Here is a 22,664-nt window from a genome sequence, read left to right on the forward strand (position 1 = left end):
ACAAAAATGAAAATATGGCCTGCGGCCTCATCATTACTACACCGTTGCTTCGAAACCACACGGCAACGAGAGTGACTGGTTTCATGAAACCCTCTTATAGTGCCGAGGCTACCGTGATGTCAAAAGTGGAGAGGCTGACTACCCACAAAAGATTACTACTACCATGATTCATAGCCCCTTTGGTACTAATGTTGGAGAGTGGTCTGTGGTCAAAATGGTCCCTGGTCAAAAAAAGGTTGGGAACCACTGTATTAGGGTGACATTCAGTAACATAATTGCACTTCCTTTCTGTCAACAGGAGGAGTTTGGATACAATGCAGATACTCAGAAGCTTCTTGCTAAAAATGGTGAAACACTACTTGGAGCAATTAATTTTTTTATTGCCAGCGTGAACACTTTGGTAAATAAAACTATTGAAGATACATTACTAACTGTGAAGCAATATGAAAGTGCCAGGTAAATATAGGTCTTATTTTATTTTTTGTCCTTTACAAATACATAGCTTTGGGAAATACATTTGCCATTTGTTTGATTTTGAGTTTCGATCAATTCTGACATGGATTTCACTTAACGTACTTGGAACAGATCCATTAATATAGAAGATTAAATAAAATCCTATAGATTATAGTCGATATTTTGTAATTAATTATGAATCAAACCCATTGCCCACAAAAACCTATTTTAATCCTACATATAGATGCTGTAACTGCAACAGTTTATTTATGCATATGAGATGTTCATGTTATGGAATCAAAGTTTTTTTTTGATAGTTTTCCCTGTTCTGCAGAAATGGAAATCATTCAGCCCTTACCAGCATGTTTTGTTTTTGCTTTTGCTAGCTAAGGATGCTAGAAGTGACCTGAATAATAGCCAGTGGGCCACATGGTTCCTATCTCTTTTGTAGCTGCCCATTTCCTATTATTGAATCAACAGCCTTCTGTTGTTATTAAACTACTTGCCTCTTTGAGAATAGGAATTCATGTCAGGAAGAATTGTAAAGAAAGTTCTTTCTCGGAAATGAATTACTTCTGTATAAATGACTTAAGCATTGCATAAATACCCTAAAAGCACCAGATCCTCTCTGAAACTTAACAGAGTCAGCCCTAGTGAGACTTGGATGAGGAACCACCAAGGAATACCAGGTGCTGTAGGCTATATTTTGAGGAAAGAGCTTGCAAAACCATCTCTGAGAATTCTTTACATAAGAAACCCCTATGCAGTTCCAGGGGCTGCCTATTAGTAAATAAGCATCTTGAAGGTATATATGTGTGCACACACAAATTGCTTATACATAACCTACGTTCTGATGGGGGTGAAACTGAATATTTCATATCCACAAAAAAGATTTAAAATTATACTCTCCATATGATTTACAATTGAGTATATTTAATTTTATCCTGAACATGAAATTGATTAGATTAAAGTGGGTTATTGTATCTTACTGTGCTATACGCATGAAAGCGGAAGTATTTCATAATACTATTAATAATGTTGAATATGGTGAGTCCTATTGTAGTTTTAAAAGTGGTTGTTGGTTTGCATGAAGTCTGTAGCAGTCATGTTGTAGATGCAAAAAGAGAAAGGAGAAGCCTACTGTCTTACAAACAAACAAAGGCACAAAAAGTGGAAGTAATTTGGTTTCTTTATCAAACTGATGCAAAGAGTAGAAATGTATCTTATTGTTCCTTCTATCCTGGTCCTTTTGATGTTAAATAGCTTTACAGCAGTGGTTCTCAACCTTCCTAATGGCACAGCCCCTTAAAACAGTTCCTCGTGTTGTGGTGACCTCCAACCATAAAATTACTTTTGTTGCTACTTAATATCTGTAATTTTGCTACTGTTATGAATTGTGATGTAAATATCTGATATGTAGGATGTATTTTCATTCACTGAACCAAATTTGGCACAAATCCCCAGTACACTCAAATTTGAATGCTGATGGGCTTGGGGGAGGGGGGGTGGGTGGTTCATTTTGTCATTTAGGAGTTGTTGTTCCTGGAATTTATAGTTAACCTACAATCAAAGAGCACTCTGAACCCAGCCTACATAGGATCTGCACCATCCTTGCATGCTCTCCCTCAACCACACATGTGCACTATTCTGCTGTGTGGCAAGCATGCCTGCTCTCCCCTCCCTGCTTGGAGTCTCAGAAACAGCTCTCCCCTTGGCTGAGAAGCCAGCCAATCACAGCAGAAGAGGACTTTGGGTGGGAGAATTCACTGTCCATTTCCGAAAAGGACAGGTGGAGAGATCTTCAGCCTTTTCTGCAAAAGGGGTTCTTAAGACCATGAGAAATATGTGTTTTGTTATGGTCTTTGGTGACCCTTCTGAAACCCCCTTGTGACCCCCCCCCCCCAGGGATCCCAACTCCCAGGTTGAAAAAAAACTACTTTAAGGGAATCAGGTTTTGAATAGGGGTGGATAAAAATAAGGGGTTCTCCCTATTTAATAATTTTAGAAATGTAAAATTCAGTTTCTGTCCTTCCCAAATGCATTTCTTTGCAAATTACAGTTGTTTTTACTTGTAAAAATTGGAAAGGTGCAGTCCAAGTATTGTCATAAAATATAATCTAAACTAGGTATTACCATTGCTTTCTGCAAGTTTGTGCAGATTGTTTTAACTCTTTCTTCTTCTTAGGATTGAATATGATGCTTATCGCACTGATCTAGAAGAACTGAATCTTGGCCCACGTGATGCAAATACTTTGCCAAAGATTGAGCAATCACAGCAACTGTTCCAGATACATAAAGAGAAATACGACAAAATGCGTAGTGATGTATCAGTTAAATTGAAGTTTTTGGAGGAAAACAAGGTAAGGGACTTGTTTTCCTAATACATGCTATATTATTTATTAGCTGTGCAAAATTCATTCTGAAATAAAATTCATTCTGTAATCTAATCTGATTTTGAATAACAATAAAACAGGTTTGATTTATTTAAAAAAATACTTAAATTGTGGTCAAATGCTAAGTAATGTTTTGAAATCAATGAGACTTTTTAAATTTACTGTGATTAATTTACTTCCCTACTGATTTTGTTTTTATTCTGTACTGCATTTTTACTCCTTTGTTTTACTGTACACAAACAGTTACAGTATTAAACTTAACACGATAGAATGAGGAAGTGACAGTGCTCTCTGCTATTCATAAGGATCTTTTGATTCCTGAAAATAAAATGTAGAAATTCACATTTCAGAAAGGGAAAGACTAGAATGCTGCTTGTAGTTTTCAATAGCAAGGTGCAAAGACAAAATTTTAGCCTCTGCCACTGATAACAATTTATTACAAATGTCATGATGGTTCATCACAGCTATTAATAGTAGTGATTATCTTGTACGACAAACAAAAGTGAGAGATAATCATGGTTAGTAGACTTTAAAACAATTGTGTTTGATGAACTATGGTGGGCAAAAGGAGGGATTATACTTGTACTTGATTCATTCCAGTGGCTGCAGTATGGCCCAAAAGATATATTAAGATTTCCTTTTCTGGCATACTAAGAAATCAAAGCCTGCAATTTAGGACAATTGGTCCATGTACATGGGTCAGCATGATTGCATTCCAGTTCTACTGCTTGGAAACAATTTTCTACTGCTTAGAGACAATTTTCTAACCAAAGACAGAAAACAGTATTTCGTCTAACTATGTGGTATGGAACAGACATGCGTATTCTCATGGAAACAAGTCTTGTGGAAAGTCTGAACAGATGCAAGTGAGAGCCCATCAGAACTACTCTGACAAGTGGTAAAAACAAGGAAACACTTATTTGATAATGCAATATCTTAGTATTATTCATCAGGGTTGAGTGGATGCTGGAAGACTTACTAAGATCTAAGACAGTATAGGTGAATTTCTGGTATCAAGACTTGGATCCTGTTATTAGTGCTGCTTCCTGAAATACCATTTGGTTTTGTTAGATGAGCATTAGCTCTTTTAAGCCTAGAGAAATGGCTTTTTCTATTTAACCTGGAGGGCTGTCAGTTTCAGTCAACGAGATTGGAAATACCCCATTGAAAATGGGAGTATTCAACAGCTTCTAAAGAAAGCTAGGCTGAACATCTTTAAGGATGTTCAAACTCCCTCATTCTGGGCTGGAACTAATTACCATAATCAATTTATCTTGGGGAAAATTGTCTTGTTCATCCTTTGGATATCTCCATGAGAGGAGCACAACTCTGTTTATATTCTTGGACACTTCAATAGTTTTTTATACTATTAGTGATGATACTCTGGATAAGCTGTTTTGATTGGTCATGGGTGGCAGCACTTGGCAATGATTCTTTTCCTTCTTAGATGCACATTTAAAAAATATGGTGGTAAGAGATAATTGCCTAATTCTGCTCTTCCTTTCTTGCTGTTTAACAGGAATGTTACATGGAGAGGCTGTCTAGAGATTTTGTCTGTGATGTAGCCTTTATATAGATAACTAGCTGTGCCCTGCCACACGTTGCTGTGGCCTATAGTAAAACTTATCAAAGTTGAGGTAGATATCTGGACTATTATGAAAGAGAGGTCCCTACCTATTCCTTCCCCCTTTTCCTCCCCCTTTCTCTCCTTTCTTCCTTCTCTACCTCTTTCTTTCTTTCCTTCTTTCACTACTTGGTTTCATCCTTCTCTCTTTCCTTCATTCCCTCCCCCTTTCTTCCTTTGCCTTTCTTCCCTCCCTGTTTGCTTCCTTCTTTCTCTTTTTATTTTCTTTTATTTCACCACCATCATAACAATAACAATAATGCAATGCATTGCCTCTGGGACCTGACACCTCTCCCATTCCCCCTAAAAGGGTCTCAGAGGAACAATAGCATCATCATAATAATAGAAATAACAACCTTTACCCGCCACGTGTTGCTGTGGCCAATCTTCCCTCTTTCTCTCCTTCTTTCCCTCCTTCCTTCCTTCCTTCCTTCCTTCCCATCTTTCCTTCTCCTCTTCTTTCTCTATCTCTTTCCTTCCTTCCCCCTTTTTCTTTCTCTTCTGCTGTCTCTCTTTCCTTCCATCTTTCCTTTTCTTTCCTTTTCTTCTTCCTCTAACTTTCCTTCCTTCCCCCTTTTTCTTTACCTCCCTTTCTCTTTCTTCCTTCTTTCCTTCCTTCCTGTCTTTCCTAGATTTTGACAGGGCGGGAAGGGGCGGGGTGGGGTTTAGAGGTGGCGTGAAGTAAAAGGAGGTAAGATTGGGGCAGGGGAGTGATGGAGCGTGGGGTTGCGTGTGTGTGTGCGTCAGCGGGGGGAGTGATGGAGCGTGGGGTTGCGTGTGTGTGTGCGGCGGCGGGGGGAGTGGGGTTGCGTGTGTGTGTGCGGCGGCAGGGGGAGTGGGGTTGCGTGTGTGTATGCGGCGGCGGGGGAGTGATGGAGCGTGGGGTTGCGTGTGTGTGTGCGGCAGGGGGTGTGTGTGTGCGGGAAGCGGCGCGGCGGGGCTTGGAGTGGGCATGGTTTCCGCAGAGGGAACGTTGGCCGGAAGGCCATGTGCGCGCGCCAGGGAACTTGCGGCTGGGCGCCAATGCGCATGCTCAGTTGTTTTGCCGTTTTGTGAGTGTGTTGTTGTGTTGTTTTTCATTTTGAGTAGATATGTTTGTACCTTGTGGGTTGTGTTATGGGCATGGGAATTTTGGTTAAGTTTCGTTGGGGTTTTTTTGAGTTTTGTTCTTTTGCCGTTTTGTGAGTGTGTTGCTGTGTTGTTTTTCATTTTGAGTAGATATGTTTGTACCTTGTGGGTTGTGTTATGGGCACGGGGATTTTAGTTAAGTTTCGTTGGGGGATTTTTGAGTTTTGTTGTTTTGCCGTTTTGTGAGTGTGTTGTTGTGTTGTTTTTCATTTTGAGTAGGTATGTTTGTACCTTGTGGGTTGTGTTATGGGCACGGGGATTTTGGTTAAGTTTCGTTGGGGGATTTTTGAGTTTTGTTGTTTTGCCGTTTTGTGAGTGTGTTGTTGTGTTGTTTTTCATTTTGAGTAGATATGTTTGTACCTTGTGGGTTGTGTTATGGGCACGGGAATTTTGGTTAAGTTTCGTTGGGGGTTTTTTGAGTTTTGTTTCCTCGTTGGATGCCCCTAACAAATTTATATATATAGATACCCAGGTTTATTGTGTTGTGTGGTAGTCCTAACACAGACATGACTGGCCATGCTTTCATAATGGTAATAGACTAAATGAGAACACGAGAAGTCTAGTCAGTCAGGCCATCCAAGACACATGTTTTGATTATTGGTTCGTTCATGTGTTGAATAATAGTCAATTTGGGACAATAAATGGACTAAAAATCAGTTTGTGATTGGAGGCTACATATTCGTCCAGCTCTTTTATTAGGGGATCAACATAGCTTTATGGTCATGAGTTCCTTTTGCCTGCCATGTCTAATACCGCAGCTGTAGCCTTTGTAGTTCCTAAGAGAGGTTTGCCTGACATGATCCTTGTGTTCTGTTGTGCACCAGATGAAGACCTTGCAATTCACCCAGGCCCTTTAAAAAGCATTTATTCTGGGCTTCTTACTTTCAAACTATATGTCATTTATCTTGGGATTTCTGTGAGACTGTTTGTACTTGTGTTGTTGAAAGCTTTCATGGCCAGAATCATTGGGTTGCTGTGAGTTTTCCGGGATGCATGGCCATGTTCCAGAAGCATTATCTCCTGATGTTTCACCCATATCTGTGACAGTCATCCTCAGAGATTGTGAGGACAAGTCTACATAGAGACCACCAAATGCAGTGCCTAAACACGAATCAAGGAACATGAAAGGCACTGCAGACTAAATCAACCAGAGAAGTCAGCCATAGCAGAGCACTTGATGAACCAACCTGAACACAGCATATTATTTGAGAACACAGAAATGCTGGACCACTCTAACAACCACTATGTCAGACTACACGGAGAAGCCATTGAAATCCACAAGCATGTGGACAATTTAAACAGAAAGGAGGAAACCATGAAAATCAACAAAATCTGGCTGCCAGTATTTTAAAAACTCTAAAATCAGGACAGTCAATAAAGAACAACTCTGAAAACAGGGGAATTCCAGACATGAAATAATCAAGGCCAGCTTACACCTCCCAACAAAGGATTCCCCTAGGCAGGAATCAGCCAGACCTTGAAGCTGCAAGGCTTTTCAATGCTAATTAAGGTGATTAATGGCAACATTCACACTTGCATCCAACAGACAAGAGTTCTTTAACCCACCCTGGACCTTCCACAGATATATAAACTCGCTGGCCATTTTCCAATATACCTAAAAACCTCTGAGGATGCCTGCCATAGATGCAGGCAAAACATCAGTTCCAGAATGCTTCTGTAACATGGCCATACAGGCTGGAAAACTCACAGTGACCCAGTGTTGTACCTGGATTTTTTTTGTTTTTTTTAAATTCTATAAATGTAGTGGTCTGTTCTATATTTAAACTGTTTTGGTTTATTTTAAACCATTTTAATATTTTTGTCATGCTGCCACATGTTTGTTTTGAATTGTGACAGAGAGTACAGCACAGAGCCTTTGTGACATTTAAGGGAGGAATGAGGAGAGGGGGCATTTTGGTACCTCCTCATGGTGGATAATAACTGATAACATCATTACTTTTCTGAGGCTTGGAGAACATGTTTATAGTGTCTTCTTAAAATAGAGGTGTGTATGTGTGCATTTTAAAACTATTTTAATGCATTTCAAAGTAACATTTGACTTTAAAGTAACATTTCGATGGCTTTTGGTAGGCGATACCCCAGTGCATCTAGCAGAGCCTTCCAGAACTGCCATAGACAGCTTCACTTGAAATTTTACACCAAATGTGTGGAATATAGCCATTTTAAAATCTTTCCTGCTTGATGCTGCACATTTGCAGAGATCTGCAAATGTGCAGATATGGGTGGTTACATTTAATGAAGCACAATCTGTGCAACTAACACTAGGCTGGTATAACAGGTAGTTCTACCACCTGTCAGGACCGCTTGACGACTTGCAGACTTACTTGTGCACAATGTCACTACAGATTTTATTCATTGTGCAGGGAGCAAAAGTTATCAACTTATCTTCACATCTGAAGAGCTAACAAACCACCTTTCCCTCAGGGCACCTATGAAGTCATCATGCCAGGAGTCAAAAGAAAATCAACCTTAGAAGGACTGGTGTTCAAATTATTATTTCCTGAAAACAAAGTGAGGGGGTTCTGTTCATTGAAAGAAGGGAGCATTTGCAAAACTGGGAAACCACTTTGATTTTACTTCACCAAAACCAGCATTGATGTGGTCTTTATTTATTGATCGTGTCAGAAGCGAATTGAGGGTACAGTTTTAATGTATTTAAAAACATAAACAAAGTTGAGAATTTGGCATTATACTAAATGTCCTTTGACCAAAAGCTGGCCACTTGGAGTGCCTCTGGTGTCACTGTAAGGAGGTTAAGAAGGTCCTCTGTTGTGCATGTGGCAGAGCTCAGGCTGCACTGTAGTAAGTAGTCTGTGGTTTGTGCTTGTCCACTCTCGAATGTTGTGGACTCCACTTTGTAGCTTCATTTCTGAAGATTGGCTCTGCATTTCATGGTGCCAGAGCACAGTCAGTTCAGCACCTTCCAAGTCGTCCAGTCTTCTGTGTGCCCAGGGGAGAGTGTATCATCTGGTATCAGCCATAGATTGAGATTCTGGGTTTAGCCTGCCACTTTTGGGCTCTCGCTTTCTGAGGTGTTCCCTGCAAGTATCTCTGTAGATCTTAGAAAGCTATTTCTTGATTTAAGGCGTGGGTGTGATGGCTGATATCCAAACAGAGGATGGCACAGAGATGTCACTGCCTTGCTCCTTTCATTATTGCCTGCTACTTCCCAGTGGATGTCAGGTGGTGCAATACCAGTATAATTTCTTCAGTGGTGTGGGGAGTAGACATGCTGTGATAATGCGGCATGTCTCATTAAGAGACACATCCACTGTTTTCCACACTGGCATGCATATTTAACAGCACAGTAGCAAAGCACAAGGCCAGATATCTTCACTGTGTCTGGTTGTGATTCCCTGTAACACATGATTAAAGATATTTGCCCATCTTCAATCATGAAGCACGAACTCCTGATTGAGATTTGGACAAATTGCTTCTGCACAAATATAAATATAAAAAGTACTTGCATGTCTGAACAGTTGCATCTTATGATGTGTATGAATTCTGAATTGTTTTAACATTTGTCTATTGATACTCACTGGTATTTAAAAAATGAAGAGGCAAATACATGAAACACGTGCAGACTCACACCCATTATGTGAAACTGTCCTTTAACATTATATCTGACACAGTTCAGAAAGAACACAAAGGTGGATGAACACCTGAGGGGACAGGAAGCAGCAATCTGAGTGTACAGATGACCACACAGGCAAATTGTTTCCATCTTCTGAAGTCATAATAGAGGCTGGAATCTCTAGCCCCATAGTAAGTTGTTCCCATGGAATTTGGTGCTTTCGCAACTAATTCCTGTGACTAATCACAGAAACATAAAATAGAACGTAATGCAATTCATGCTCCAGCTTGTATGCAGTATGGATATTGAGAATATGCAGGTGGGATGCAGTATATGTCACAGAATGATAGTAGAGGAAATTTTAATCAGTTTTCCCATCCTAGCACATCTCATCTGTAGGCCTTGAACCCATCTCTCAGGGAATTTCTCAACTGGGACAATGTTTTAGCACTTTGAAAAGCTAAAAGAAGGAATAGAGCTATTGTGACTCTAACACTGATTAGAGCTCTTTGTGTTATTTATCCTGTCACCATGGTCTCTGACTTCATATGTTTAACTACTCCTCCATAGTTTTTCCTTGTGTGTAGAAAACAAACTAGAGAAGAGTGGTCTATCTAGCTTGCTCTCTGGCATGCTAGTTTTCTCAATACAGGAATGTTTCATGGAGGAACATTTCTCATGAACAAACATTCCCACATACCATTTAGACACAGACTTACTACTTAATTGAGCATGCGCTTTCAAATTTTTCCCTTGAGTTATGGTTACACCATACATTTCATATAGTTTTCTTATGCAACCAATACTCAGAGGTGGTTTTGTCAGTTCCTTCCTCTGAAATATATCCTGAAACTGTGATGTTGAAGGTTTTCATGGCCAGAATCACTGGGTTCTTAGTTTTTTTGGGCTATATGGCCATGTTCCAGTAGGATTCTCTCCTGATGTTGTGCCTGCATATGTGGCAAGCATCCTCAGAGGTTTGTTCAGGAATGAGGCAAGTGGAATGTATATATATATCTGTGGAATGTCCAGGGTGGGAGAAAAAAACCCATGTCTATTTGAAGCCAGACAGCAAACAGTCAAGTGCTAGTTAACACCTCACAAATAAAAGATGCTTCCAGGTAACAACAGCCAACAAATACCCTCACTGATTAACTTTGCAACTGCATGGCTACTCAGTGCTAATCAAACTTGCTAATTGCAACATTTACACTTGCTTCAAACAGACATGGGTTCTTTCTCCCACCCTGGACATTCCATAGATAGATAGATAGATAGATAGATAGATAGATAGATAGATCGATCGATATGTCACTTACCTCATTTCTAACAGACCTCTAAATAAACCTCTGAGAATGCAAGCCACAGATGCAGGCGAAACGTCAGGAGAGAATGCTACCAAAACATGACCATATAGCCTGAAAAACACACAACACGTAGCCTACAACTCCTGTTTATTGGCACTTTCCCATCCAAGTCCTAACCAGGGCTGACCCTGCTTAGCTTACTCTTTGGAATCCTGTAATTATTGGTGATACTGGTGATACAAAAGCTGAGGACTATTGTGGGAAGCTGAGAATAATTGAGGGGTTTTGTTTATTTTTTGTTAATGTGAAGAGTAAAGGTTAGGAAGGAATAATGGAGATGTCCTTAGATATAATTGACAACTAGTTTTATAGACACATAAAAACACCCTGCAGAACTGCTTGAAATTAATTTCACTGGTTTCTAGATTGCAAAACTTTATCCTTAACTATATTTTATTGGAGATAGTGCAGTGCAAGATGGTTTAGTTACACTTTGGGAGGATCAAAGGGAATAGATTTTTTTTGCAATGTCTTCTTTTTGCATCCTAAAAGAATGGCAAAAATGATCATACTTACAGTTTTTCTTCATAATCTGCTGAATTTATACTCTGATTTATAATTTCTAAAATATATTGGATTTAAAGTGTTAAATACTGAGAACAAAGACACTTATAAATGATTCTTCATCACAAATAATCTGCATATGTGTAGTCTTAATAGCATTGCACATATTTCATTAGGTTTTTGGGTTGATTCCATAAATTTAGCTGAGCATGTCTGCTTTTTGTAGTCTTCTCATGACAAGATTTTTTTAAAAAACAAAATCCTAGAATACTCAAAAGTATACATGAAAATGTCATTAATATAGTCTGCTCCATAGGCTTTGAGAATTAATTTTGTAGATGGAATTTTAGCATGTAATTCATAAATGGAGCAACCACTCATTCTTAGTTTTGTTTGGTAGTAAATGTGCTTTTTCTCTCCAGCTGAATCCTGCAAACCTAGTAGATTTCCCTTTGAGGAGTAAGTTTTACAGAGCATGCCCTCACTTGTTTTTGGTTATTTATATGGAGAACAAGCACATACTTCAATATTCTTCTCACATTCACACCCCTACCTGTATTATTGTTGTGTGGCATGGTCTTATTAGGCTTGTTTATCTGCTTTTTCAGAGCATATAATGTATACTGTATCTGAAGAGGAACGAAAGAAGCCTTTATTGGCAGAGTACAGATCAATAAAGGCATTCAAAACTGAAAGCTTTACATTTATGCAATTTTTGGATTTAAAAACAGAATAAAAATGGTGCAGAAGTGCAATAGCAACTTAAATTAATAGTTTTTTCGTGTCAGGAGCGACTTGAGAAACTGCAAGTCGCTTCTGATGTGAGAGAATTGGCCATCTGCAAGGATGTTGCCCAGGGTGTTTTGATGTTTTACCATACTTATGGGAGGCTTCTCTCATGTCCCCACATGGTGAGCTGGAGCTGACAGAGGGAGATCATCTGCACTCTCTCCCCGGATTCGAACCTCCAACCTGTCAGTCTTCAGTCCTGCCGGCACAAGGGCTTTAACCCACTGCACTACCGAGGACTCCTAATTAATATAGTTTTATAATGTACTATACCTTGGTAAAATGGATTTTATTTTATATCTGTCTTGATTAATAACTATATATTTAATATTTTATCATTACTGACCTATTACTGTGTGGACACTCTAATTCTTTGGCTGGCTATATGTTGACTGTTAAACCTGTCTGGACTTTTGAGCATTATATATATGCTTTGTTCTACTTTTATTAGTTGCTCAGTGGTATGTAATAGTGTTTAGGCTATTATTAAATATATAGTGCACTATAAGCAAACATATACATCTAATTGACAATACGCCAATTTAAAATACTGTTCAGTCAGGAAGACAAAGTCATGTTGCCTAGGTTTGCTGTCTAAGTACTGTAATCAGATGTTCAAATTACTTAAAGTGTGTCCATCCCACGTAGTTCACACACAAGCATACTTTCCCAGCCTTTAGTTGAAAACACTCAGAAGACCAGAAATAGTTTTTAAAAACACATACAAAGGAAGTGTTTGTGGACTGTAGACTAATTATTGCCCCATAGTATTTTTCATCATTTTCAAAACTGCTTTTATTTTGCTGTGCTACAAGGTTTACACCATTTATTTTAGCTTCTCCAGGGGAACATTGAATAAAGTATGCATTTGCCTTGTGGCCAAAACTGTTGTCACGACTCAGGATGGATATAAGAATTGATTTAGCATACTTTCAGAGAGATAGTTGTGTTTGTTTGCTGCTGCAGCAACAAAAACAGTGTTGATGAACCTCTAAAGACTTAAAATATAGAGCACAAGCTTCACCTGATTTTCATAATACATATTGAAATGGAAGGGAAAAACAAAACAAAATATTAAACAGATACTTTCACTTTATTGAATTATTCCTACAGTTGAAATTATTTTGTATAGGTATTGCATTGGTTTACTTGTGTTTAACATAGACACATGCAAATCCATATGGGAATGGTAAAAAATTATGGAAGACGTATCTTGATACTGTTAAACATGCCTCTTATTTCTCACATTCATACTTTCTTTTCTTTTTTTCTTTTTTTTTTTTTTTGCATTTTTTCCAAGTACATAGTTTTGGCAGGAGGGGGATCCAAAAGATGGTTGACAGATTTCACCTTCAGAAAAAGCATACTTACCATATTTCACTTTAAATCTTGAATAGAGTGCTTGCTTGGAATTTACTTCAAACAGTATACAGTTTTGGTTAATGACTGAAAGTTTCATTCACATTTATCTTTTTTCAATTGGGCCTGTGTTCTTGGAGGGAAAAGCTGGATTCTCAAATCATATCCTCCACTGGTGACCTCTTGGCTCCTATGATTCACAAGACAGGCTCTCAAATACCTACTTTGGAGTTTTATGTTTCACTTGTAGAATGCTTACAAAGGATGTTATGTCTAATGGCAATGACCTTGCTATGATTTAAAACCTTGTGTTAATGAATTCTCAATGTGAGCTTTTTAACTACATGTTCAGTTTCTGAAATAATTTTATAAAGCTTACATCTGGCACTTGAATAAAATCTAAGTGTCATAGAGCCCAAATCCAAGTAAACGTTATCATAGTTGCAGCATTAAAATCACCAGTGGTTTCTTGCTTGTATTCAATTACTTTGTTTTTTCTTATACTTCCCTGATGAAACCTTAAATTTATTTGAATATTAAGTCACCCATTTTATTTATTTATCGTGTCAGAAGCGACTTTTTTCGTGTCAGGAGTGACTTGAGAAAATGCAAGTCGCTTCTGGTGTGAGAGAATTGGCCATCTGCAAGGACATTGCCCAGGGGATGCCCGGATGTTTTGATATTTTACCATCCTTGTGAGAGGCTTCTCTCATGTCCTCGCATGGGGAGCTGGAGCTGACAGAGGGAGCTCATCCGCACTCTCCCCGGATTCGAACATCTGACCTTCAGTGGTGCCAGCACAAGGATTTAACCCATTGTGCCACTGGGGGCTCCTAGAAACTACATGAGGGTACAGTTATGCCAGTCAGCTTTCATGTGATATTTTTTCTAGCACCCACTTTTTACTTGTTATTTAAGCAGTGCTTCTTGTAAGTCAGAGCACAGTCCATACTTACATCGAGTCACCCATTAATGTGATAATTAGTAAAGATATACTATTTATAAAGAAACTCTTCAATGTTTTAATGGACAAACTGCTACAGACTATGTGCATATCATAGTGTTGATGTTTCTGATTTTTCTTCATATCATATAAATCCAGTGTTATTGTGATAATAGATATTCTTTCAACTGTGGAGCTAAGCCACAGTTCATTTCAGGACTAATCAAGTGGTGTATTTTATTTACATAATAGCGCTTAGGTCTAGACTTTTTGGGTGCTGTAATAAGGTGATGCACCAGGATGTGTTTCACAGAGAACTTGTTTAGCCTTACAAGGGGAGGATATAAGAATAACTTGAGCTATTTGGAGGAAAGATGCCGGGCAGATTTCAGCAATGAAAGCTAAAGAATGAAGTTTCAAGCAATGTACTTACTTGGCTTTTAGAATTTTAACTGAGTATTTGATTTTCCAGTTTTGTTGAGGTGGATTAAAATAACGACAGAGGAAACTTTTCCCTTTATTATTGGCTAATAGTACAGCTATATAAATTAAGAATAATTTGTTAGACAATCATGGATCAAACTTGTTGCAATGTATCTGATGCATTGCAACACTCATTATTCACAGCATTCATTTTCTTTACCTCCTTTAGCATTCTGTAGTCCATCCAAGAAGCAATAAAATTTACATTCTTTAGGATACCTTTGATTAAAATTTATCTTTACCTCATCTTCCTCTGAGAAAGTTAGTATGGAAAGATGATAGAGTTGCTTGTCAACAATTGCACTTTTAACACTTTAATATTTTTTCCTAACCCTGTCTTGAAAAAACCCCAGTACCGATCGCAAATTTATTTGTAATTAGTTGAAAAGCACTGTCTGTGGTGCCATTTTAATTACTATTTAATACATATCTATAGAGTAAAATGGCCCCCTGGTGGTACAGTGGATTAAACCTCTGAGCTGCTGAACTTGCTGACTGAAAGGTCAGCAGTTCGAATCTGGAGAACAAGGCGAGCTTCCACTATTAGGCCAGCTTCTACCAACCTAGCAGTTTGAAAACATGCAAGTGTGAGTAGATCAGTTGGTACCACTTCAGTGGGAAGGTAATGGCATTCTATGCAGTTATGCCGGCCACATGACCTAGGTGGTATCTATGGACAACGCTGGCTCTTCGGCTTAGAAATGGAGATGAGCACCACCCCCAGATTCAGACACAACTAGACTCAATGTCAGGGGAAACCTTTACCTTTTTTATAGAGCATTTGCCTAGGTCCTAATTGTAGTAATTTGTCAGAAACTGTTAAGCTCCTGTAGCTCCTGTTTCTAATTGTATTTTTTAATTGTAAGCTGCCATAGATTGTAATAAACTTCAATACCACCATCATCAACAAAAATACTTCAGATCCACCTGAAATACTATGACGCAACTCATTTTTAGAGATGTTTATATAGGAGAAAAAGTGCATCTTAGACTGGAAGATTTACAGTAATGACCTAAGCACAGTTCAGATTTCAGATTTGAATTTCAGCATGTTAGAATCTTAGGTCATCAGCTTGTCCTTTGTGCATTACAGTGAACATCCTCTTACTTTTCATATAAATTGCATTCAAGTTGACTCCAAGAGGCCTGCTGTGGTCAAGCAAGCCCAGGGTCATGGCTTCCTTCTTTGAAGAAGTCTGCTTTTGCTCTTCCTCTTTTTGTACTACCTTTTAATTTGTCGAGTATGACCATGTTTTCCAATTAGTCTTTTCCTGTCCCAACATGTGCAAAGCCCAACAGCCTCAGTTTAGTCACATTCACGTTTCATGAAGAGTGTTGTTCTTTATCTCCTAACGAAAGCTCCTGATCACAGCTTTGCCTTTCTGGGATTGAGAGCCTTCATTTGTAGTAGTATTGGTCATAATGCATAATACAAGGGGAAATAGTACAGCATATAAATTAATCTCTGGTTCTTGGCTTTAGTATTGTTTCATGCATCTTTCTCATGTTTGCTGTCCTTGTCCGCAGGTCAAAGTATTGCACAATCAGCTTGTTCTGTTCCACAATGCCATTGCAGCATACTTTTCAGGAAACCAGAAACAGCTTGAACAGACACTTAAACAGTTCCATATCAAATTGAAAACGCCTGGAGTAGATGCTCCATCCTGGCTGGAAGATCAGTAAAAGAACCGGGCACAAGGATCTCTCCGTCAACTGAGGATCGCTTATGGCTCATGAGAATCAAGGAACTTACAAGGATGACTGTTTGTAGTGATATTTGCACAAGCAGCTTTAATTTCTTCCCCCTTGATAATGAATACTGTAGTAATTTGGGAAGGTGGGTGGATATAACCAAATGTAATTTGTCATTTTAGTAACAACGTTTTGTATTTGAGTGAGGGTGGACGGTTTTCTGTCTTAGGGAAATATAGATTTGCACTGACAAATATGTTTGTGATCTCTGGTAATTGTGGTGACTAGGTGAGATTTTTTTCCCAAAGGGAGATGCCTGTGATTTGTATCAACATCTGAAATTTTATATAAATGTATTAAACATCTCTAAAGAATCTTTTTTTTTCATGTAATTGTATTTAAAGAACAAATATTTTAGAGTAATAATATGAGGCTTTCAGACAACACCCACAAAATCAGTGCCTGGCTGATATGTGGAACGGTAACAAATAGGTTTGGATTTTTTAAAAAGTTGGCCCTTTCCATTACACTAAATTTTGAAATATTCTCTTGATCTGAAGCTTTTAAGAAAAAAATTAACAACGTAAAGATAATTTGCTCAGATAGCAGAGCTTTGCCCTACTGATTTAATTCTTAACTTTCTATTTTTAAAAAAGCATACCTTTACTTGCCTTAAATTCAAAAGTGCCTTTTGCAATACTTTCTACATGGTGTACATAATCTATAGGAAGCCCCATTTGGGTTGATCTCTTTATAAAGAGAGAGACTGAGGCCAGTCAGGACTGTGTTTGCTTCTGTTTGAACTTCAGACAATGTCATCTGACTGTAGTGGATTCTCTTTTTTAATCAGTACTTACTTGATGTACTTTTTCCTCTTTTATTATAGCCTTTTTAAAAACTCACTGTTCTTGAGCATCCTTTTTGCACATTTTCCACTGCTTTTTTGTGTTTATATAAATGAAGTACCTAAAGTAACTTATCACAGCTTATATGGATTGTATAATTATGTATTATATGTTGAAATGGATTTTGTTGCTTCTGAAAATGGTCATGTTTTAGTCTTAATGTAAAATATTTGTGAAGAACATCTTTAACCATTCCTCATTATATCCTTTTGAGTCCCAAATTATTTTTGTGCTGTCTTGCAGTAACTTTGTTACCATTCCTTAGAATGTTTATCTATTGTTAACTTTGTATTCATAGTAAAGGTTTTGCAGCTGCAACCTGTTGACTTTATTTCATCAGATTTGTGAATTAAAATCACCACTAGCTATGTTTTTTCCAGCTAGCATTGGGATTGCTGTTATTTATTCATTTATATCTTGCCTTTCCCCAAATATTGGAACTCAATACAATTTACAGAAGATTTAAACAAATGCATTTATTATCTTTAAACCAGCAAAAACCTTTTGTCAAAGTAAACCAGTTAAAACCAATTTACTTCCTTCTCCAAACAAATACCCACAAGGAAGTGGGTACATCAGAAATGAATTATTTTGGCAAAATGATACCATAACCTTTTGGAAAATGTGAATCTCCATAACCATTTAGGACATGGGTTTCATAATCCTTTTGGAAAGATCACTGATCAAGTAAAGGCAGGACTTTAGAAGTCACAAACTTTTGAAAAAAAATGTTGGTATCCACAGCTGCTTCTTGTAGCTGAAGGAAGCTGCAATTAAAACTGTCAACTATGGTTTATATGGAACAAGGTAACTTGGAACTTTGTTGTATATATCTAATAAATTTGTCCTTGGGTAAACTATTCAATTCATGTAGATTGGTTATCATTTGAGTTTCAGGCAATGGCCCACACTTGTTAAGTCTTGATATTGTGAGAAGGGAAGAGGTCCAATTTGCCAATAAAGGAAATAAAGGTAATTTTATTCCACCTTCTACTTAAGGATAAGTGGAATAAGCCAGGATATTTCCACTCATGACCTCTTTTGGTTCAAGAAAATTTTATGTGACCCCAGGTATTTAGGTATATAAAATAGATATTAAAATGTCTCAAAAGTCCCTGAACAGACTTAAAAGTGGAGTAGGCAGATCAAAAGACAACCTGACAAAATGACACTACATAGAAGAACTCTCTACATTATGCGACTAAAGCAGAACAAACAACTCCGCCTCTGTATGCTTCCCACCATGCCCTGCCTCATGCGCAGAGGAAGAACTGTTTAAAGCTACAGACATGCGATCACTGTTGCCCATTTTTGGTCTAAAATTATTAAGCCATGTGTGCTCCCTCTATTTTATCAGTTTTATTCTTATTTATGCAATACTTTTGACACAAAATAAATAAATAATCAAACATATGCTGATAACAATGCAGCATTTGCAAAGCTTGCTAAACAGGCTGATTTTCCTTTTTATTTTATTTTTTTTCGTATCAGGAGCGACTTGAGAAACTGCAAGTCACTTCTGGTGTGAGAGAATTGGCCGTTTGCAAGGACGTTGCCCAGGGCATGCCCAGATGTTTTGATGTTTTACCATCCTTGTGGGAGGTTTCTCTCATGTACCCACATGGGGATCTGGAGCTGACAGAGGGAGCTTGTCCGCGCTCTCCCCGAATTTGAACCTCCAAGCTGTCAGTCTTCAGTCCTGCCACCACAAGGGTTTAACACATCGTGCCACCTGTAAACACTACATAACAGATTTGTGTAAATGCCTCAAACAGCTGCTAGCTACTTCATCAAACTAGAGAATGAATCCACTTAAAATCCAATTGCTGCCTCCTGCAAAATTCTGGGGTTTGTAGTTTAAAGAGGAGCCTTTAACTGTCTCACTAAACTGCAAACCCCTGCATTCTTCAGGAGGCAGAAACTGGATTTAAAGTGGATTCATTCTCTAGTGTGATGAAGTAATAAGTAATGCTCACTGTTGCCAAATTGTTCAGGACCCCAACACTGAGCTATGGGGACTCCATTTGGGGTCAGGACCCACAGTTCGAGAAGCAGTGGAATCAACAACCCAAGTACGACTACATTATGTACCATCACTTTTACAAATTCTGTTAAGTCATTCTTGGAAAAAGCAGTTTTAATCAGCTGAATTTCTGTAAGCAATTAGTTGTAGGAATAATACATCATCAAAGGCCAGAATCACTAGGTTGCTGTGAGTTTTTCGGGCTGTATGGTCATGTTCCAGTAGCATTCTCTCTAATGTTTTGCCTGCATCTGGGCAACAAGGCCAGGTTACGTCTATGCAGATACCCTCACTAATTGACTTTGCAAACTTCATGGCTACTCAAATGCTAATTCAAGCTTATTAATTACAACATTCACACTTGCTTTAAACAGACAAAGGCTCTTTCTCCCACTGAACCTCTGAGGATGCCAGCCACAGATGTGGGCAAAACATTAAGAGAGAATGCTACTGAAATATGGCCATACAGACCAAAAAAAATCACAGCAACCCAGTTGTAGGGATAGTTTTTATTATTATTAGATCAAAGAGGAGGAAGGAAAGCTAATCCAACTTGATATGGACAAGAAAACTACTGCAAAATAAAATGACTAAGGCTTTTACACTAGTCATATATTAAAGCAAGTATTTTGGGAAAAGGAAGAGAGGAAATGTTTTTGTAGGGTTGAATTGACAGAAGCATTTCTACTTGGTATAGAACATGATTAAATACTGAAATCTTTTTTAAAGGGAAGGGAGTTTATGCACTATTAAATTAAAGCAATTATTTTAATTGAAAGATGATTAACTATAATGCAGTGTGCTCTATAAAAAAAATCCAGTTACGAGCATTGTGCTCCTGCATCTATTGCAACAGTGTAATTGTCATTACCAGTATTTTCTGTGTTCTTGATGGGGCAACGTGATTAATGCCTGAGCGGAAATTCAGACCTAGCTGCATAGTTGTGTTAAAAATAATTTATACTGAAAATACAGGTCAGTGTCTCTTGAGAACTTCACACTTTACTCTATATTCCCATTGAGGTTTTGGATATTACTTTTTTGCACAGCATCCCCTATGCTGCAAATTTACAAAGCATTGTGATATGAGAAGAACCATAACAAAAAACTTTTAATGGTCATATCCATGGGCACACCTGCAGTAATTTCGCTCTTAGTTGTAGACTGTGGGTTCAGTTGTGTTCCTTCAAGTTATTTCCAACTTCCAATGGCCCTAAGACTCTTATCATGAGGTTTTATTGGCAAGATTTATTCAGAAAAGGGTTGCCACTGCTTTCTTCTCATGACTTGCCTAAGGTCAACCAGTGGGTTTCCATGGTTGAGCAACGATTTTAATTCTGATCTCTCAGAATCTTAATCCAGTGCTGAAGACACTGGCTCTAGATGGAATGCATTTCCTTTTCTTATGAAGCTTTTTCTATTGTGTTGTCGAAGGCTTTCATGGCTAGAATCACTGGGTTGCTGTGAGTTTTCCGGACTATATGGCCATGTTCCAGAAGCATTCTCTCCTGAAGTTTCACCTACATCTATGGCAAGCATCCTCAGAGATTGAGGGGTCTGTTGGAAACTAGACAAGTGAGGTTAGTATATCTGTGGAATGTCCAGGGTGGGAGAAAGAACTCAGCATTTAATGGCCTTGTAGCCTCAAAATCTTGCTGATCCTCTGTTGGGAGATATTAGCTGGCCCTGATAGTTTCATGGCAGGAATTCCCCTGACATTTGAGTGTTCCTCTTTATTTACTGTCCTGATTTTAGAGGGTTTTTTAAATACTGGTGGCCAGTTTTTGTTCATTTTCATGGTTTCCTCCTTTCTGTTGAAATTATCCACATGCTTGTGGATTTCAGTGTCTTCTCTGTGTAGTCTGACATGGTAGTTGTTAGAGTGGTCCAGCATTTCTGTGCTCTCAAATAACATGCTGTGTCCAGGTTGGTTCATCAGGTACTCTGCTATGGCTGATGTCTCAAGTGGAAGCATTGGCCACCTAATCAAGCTGGCCAATTGCAACATTCATACTTGCCTCAAGAAGACAAGATTTATTTCTCCCACCCTGGACATTCCACAGATATATAAACCTCACTTGCTTAGTTTCCAACAGACCCCTCAACCTCTGAGGATGCCTGCCATAGATGTGGGCGAAACATCAGGAGAGAATGCTTCTGGAGCATGGCCATACAGCCTGGAAAACTCACCCAGCTTTTCTATTATTTAATACCAGTAATTTTTATTGATCTGTTCCGAGCAAGTAGTGCACTTTGGGCTGAATCCATTTGACTAAAAGATGTTGTAGATTGAACGTATTTTTAATGAGGAGAATGATTATTCTAATGGGACTGGAATAATATGACTTGAACATAAGGAAAACCACAGATATAGAGGCTAAGAAGCCTTAGGGCTCCCCAGTGCTCCTCTGCAGTGAAATGGTATGTCAATTAATTACCAAATCCATACATTAAAGCATTTTAGTATATTGATTGTAAAATGCTATCATTCATTTCCTTGTGTGACATGTAGGAGTTAATGCTTCGCATGATTCTTCTGAAATAGATTACTTTTCTGCTGTTCTATAGATAGGCATATCCTGAGGTTGAGAAAACACAATTTATCCAAAACCACTAAGTAATTCATGGTTGAGTTGGGATTTGCGCTAAATATGATGTGAATGTTCCAACACCAATATTGCTGTCTTCAGCACACTGGTAAACTGGGCTTTTTTTTCTTTTTGGCTGATGCTGACGTTAGTGGGATTTTGATATTGGTCAAAAAAATGATAATGGGAACCCTTCACATATCTATTATCCTTGGAGTTTATGGCCCTAAAGACAATGTTTTCAGTGTACAGAACGACAGGATGGTGCCTGCTAAAAATGGGTGATATATAATGTTTAACCACCATTGAAATCCCTCCAACCAAGTAGAAACATTTGCTGTATATGATATGTTTTTTCCCCTAATTAGTTAACTCAATTTCTAGGAAAGTTCATGTTTGTCATTTACACTAAATCCCATTTTTTTAAAAAATTATTCCTGATACAGCAGTTGCAAATATGTTAAGTAGAAGTCTATTTTTCTGAGCAACCTTAATCCTGTCCTTATTTTGTAAGATCTCCATTGTGTTTCAGTCTGGTCTCCTAAATGCTTTATTGGCATAAAGATTGCCGGAAAATAGCTAGAACGAATTACTGTATGATTTAATGCAATCACAGTTGGAGGATTTAACTGTGCTATAGAGGTTTTTCCCGATGAATTTTAAGTGTTTTTAAAGTTTGTTTGATCACCGAGAGTGAGATTTAAGCACCCACCTTGCTAAGCCAATGAGACTTGCATGCTTAACTCGGAGTCTCCCCAAATGTGTTGCATGTCTACTTGGATATATCCAAAATAATCTTCCACTATAAACGGAATGGT

At 38.2% G+C, this 22,664-nt stretch overlaps 1 protein-coding gene across 4 annotated transcripts in view; it reads left to right on the plus strand.

Annotated features, from left to right (window-relative positions):
* The window catches only part of ARFIP1 (ADP ribosylation factor interacting protein 1), a 57,561-nt gene extending 39,466 nt beyond the window's left edge, over positions 1-18,095 (plus strand). For all 4 annotated transcript variants that reach the window (XM_067468696.1, XM_060778833.2, XM_060778834.2 and 1 more), the window contains 3 exons: positions 299-456; positions 2,639-2,813; positions 16,166-18,095. In XM_067468696.1, coding sequence (XP_067324797.1) covers positions 299-456; positions 2,639-2,813; positions 16,166-16,321 — 489 coding nt within the window. In that variant the 3' untranslated portion in view covers positions 16,322-18,095. The remainder of the gene's footprint in view (positions 1-298; positions 457-2,638; positions 2,814-16,165) is intronic.
* Positions 18,096-22,664: the final 4,569 nt, after the last annotated feature.

This window comes from Anolis sagrei, chromosome 5 (assembly GCF_037176765.1).
Source record: "Anolis sagrei isolate rAnoSag1 chromosome 5, rAnoSag1.mat, whole genome shotgun sequence".
Classification (NCBI taxonomy): Eukaryota; Metazoa; Chordata; class Lepidosauria; order Squamata; family Dactyloidae; genus Anolis; species Anolis sagrei.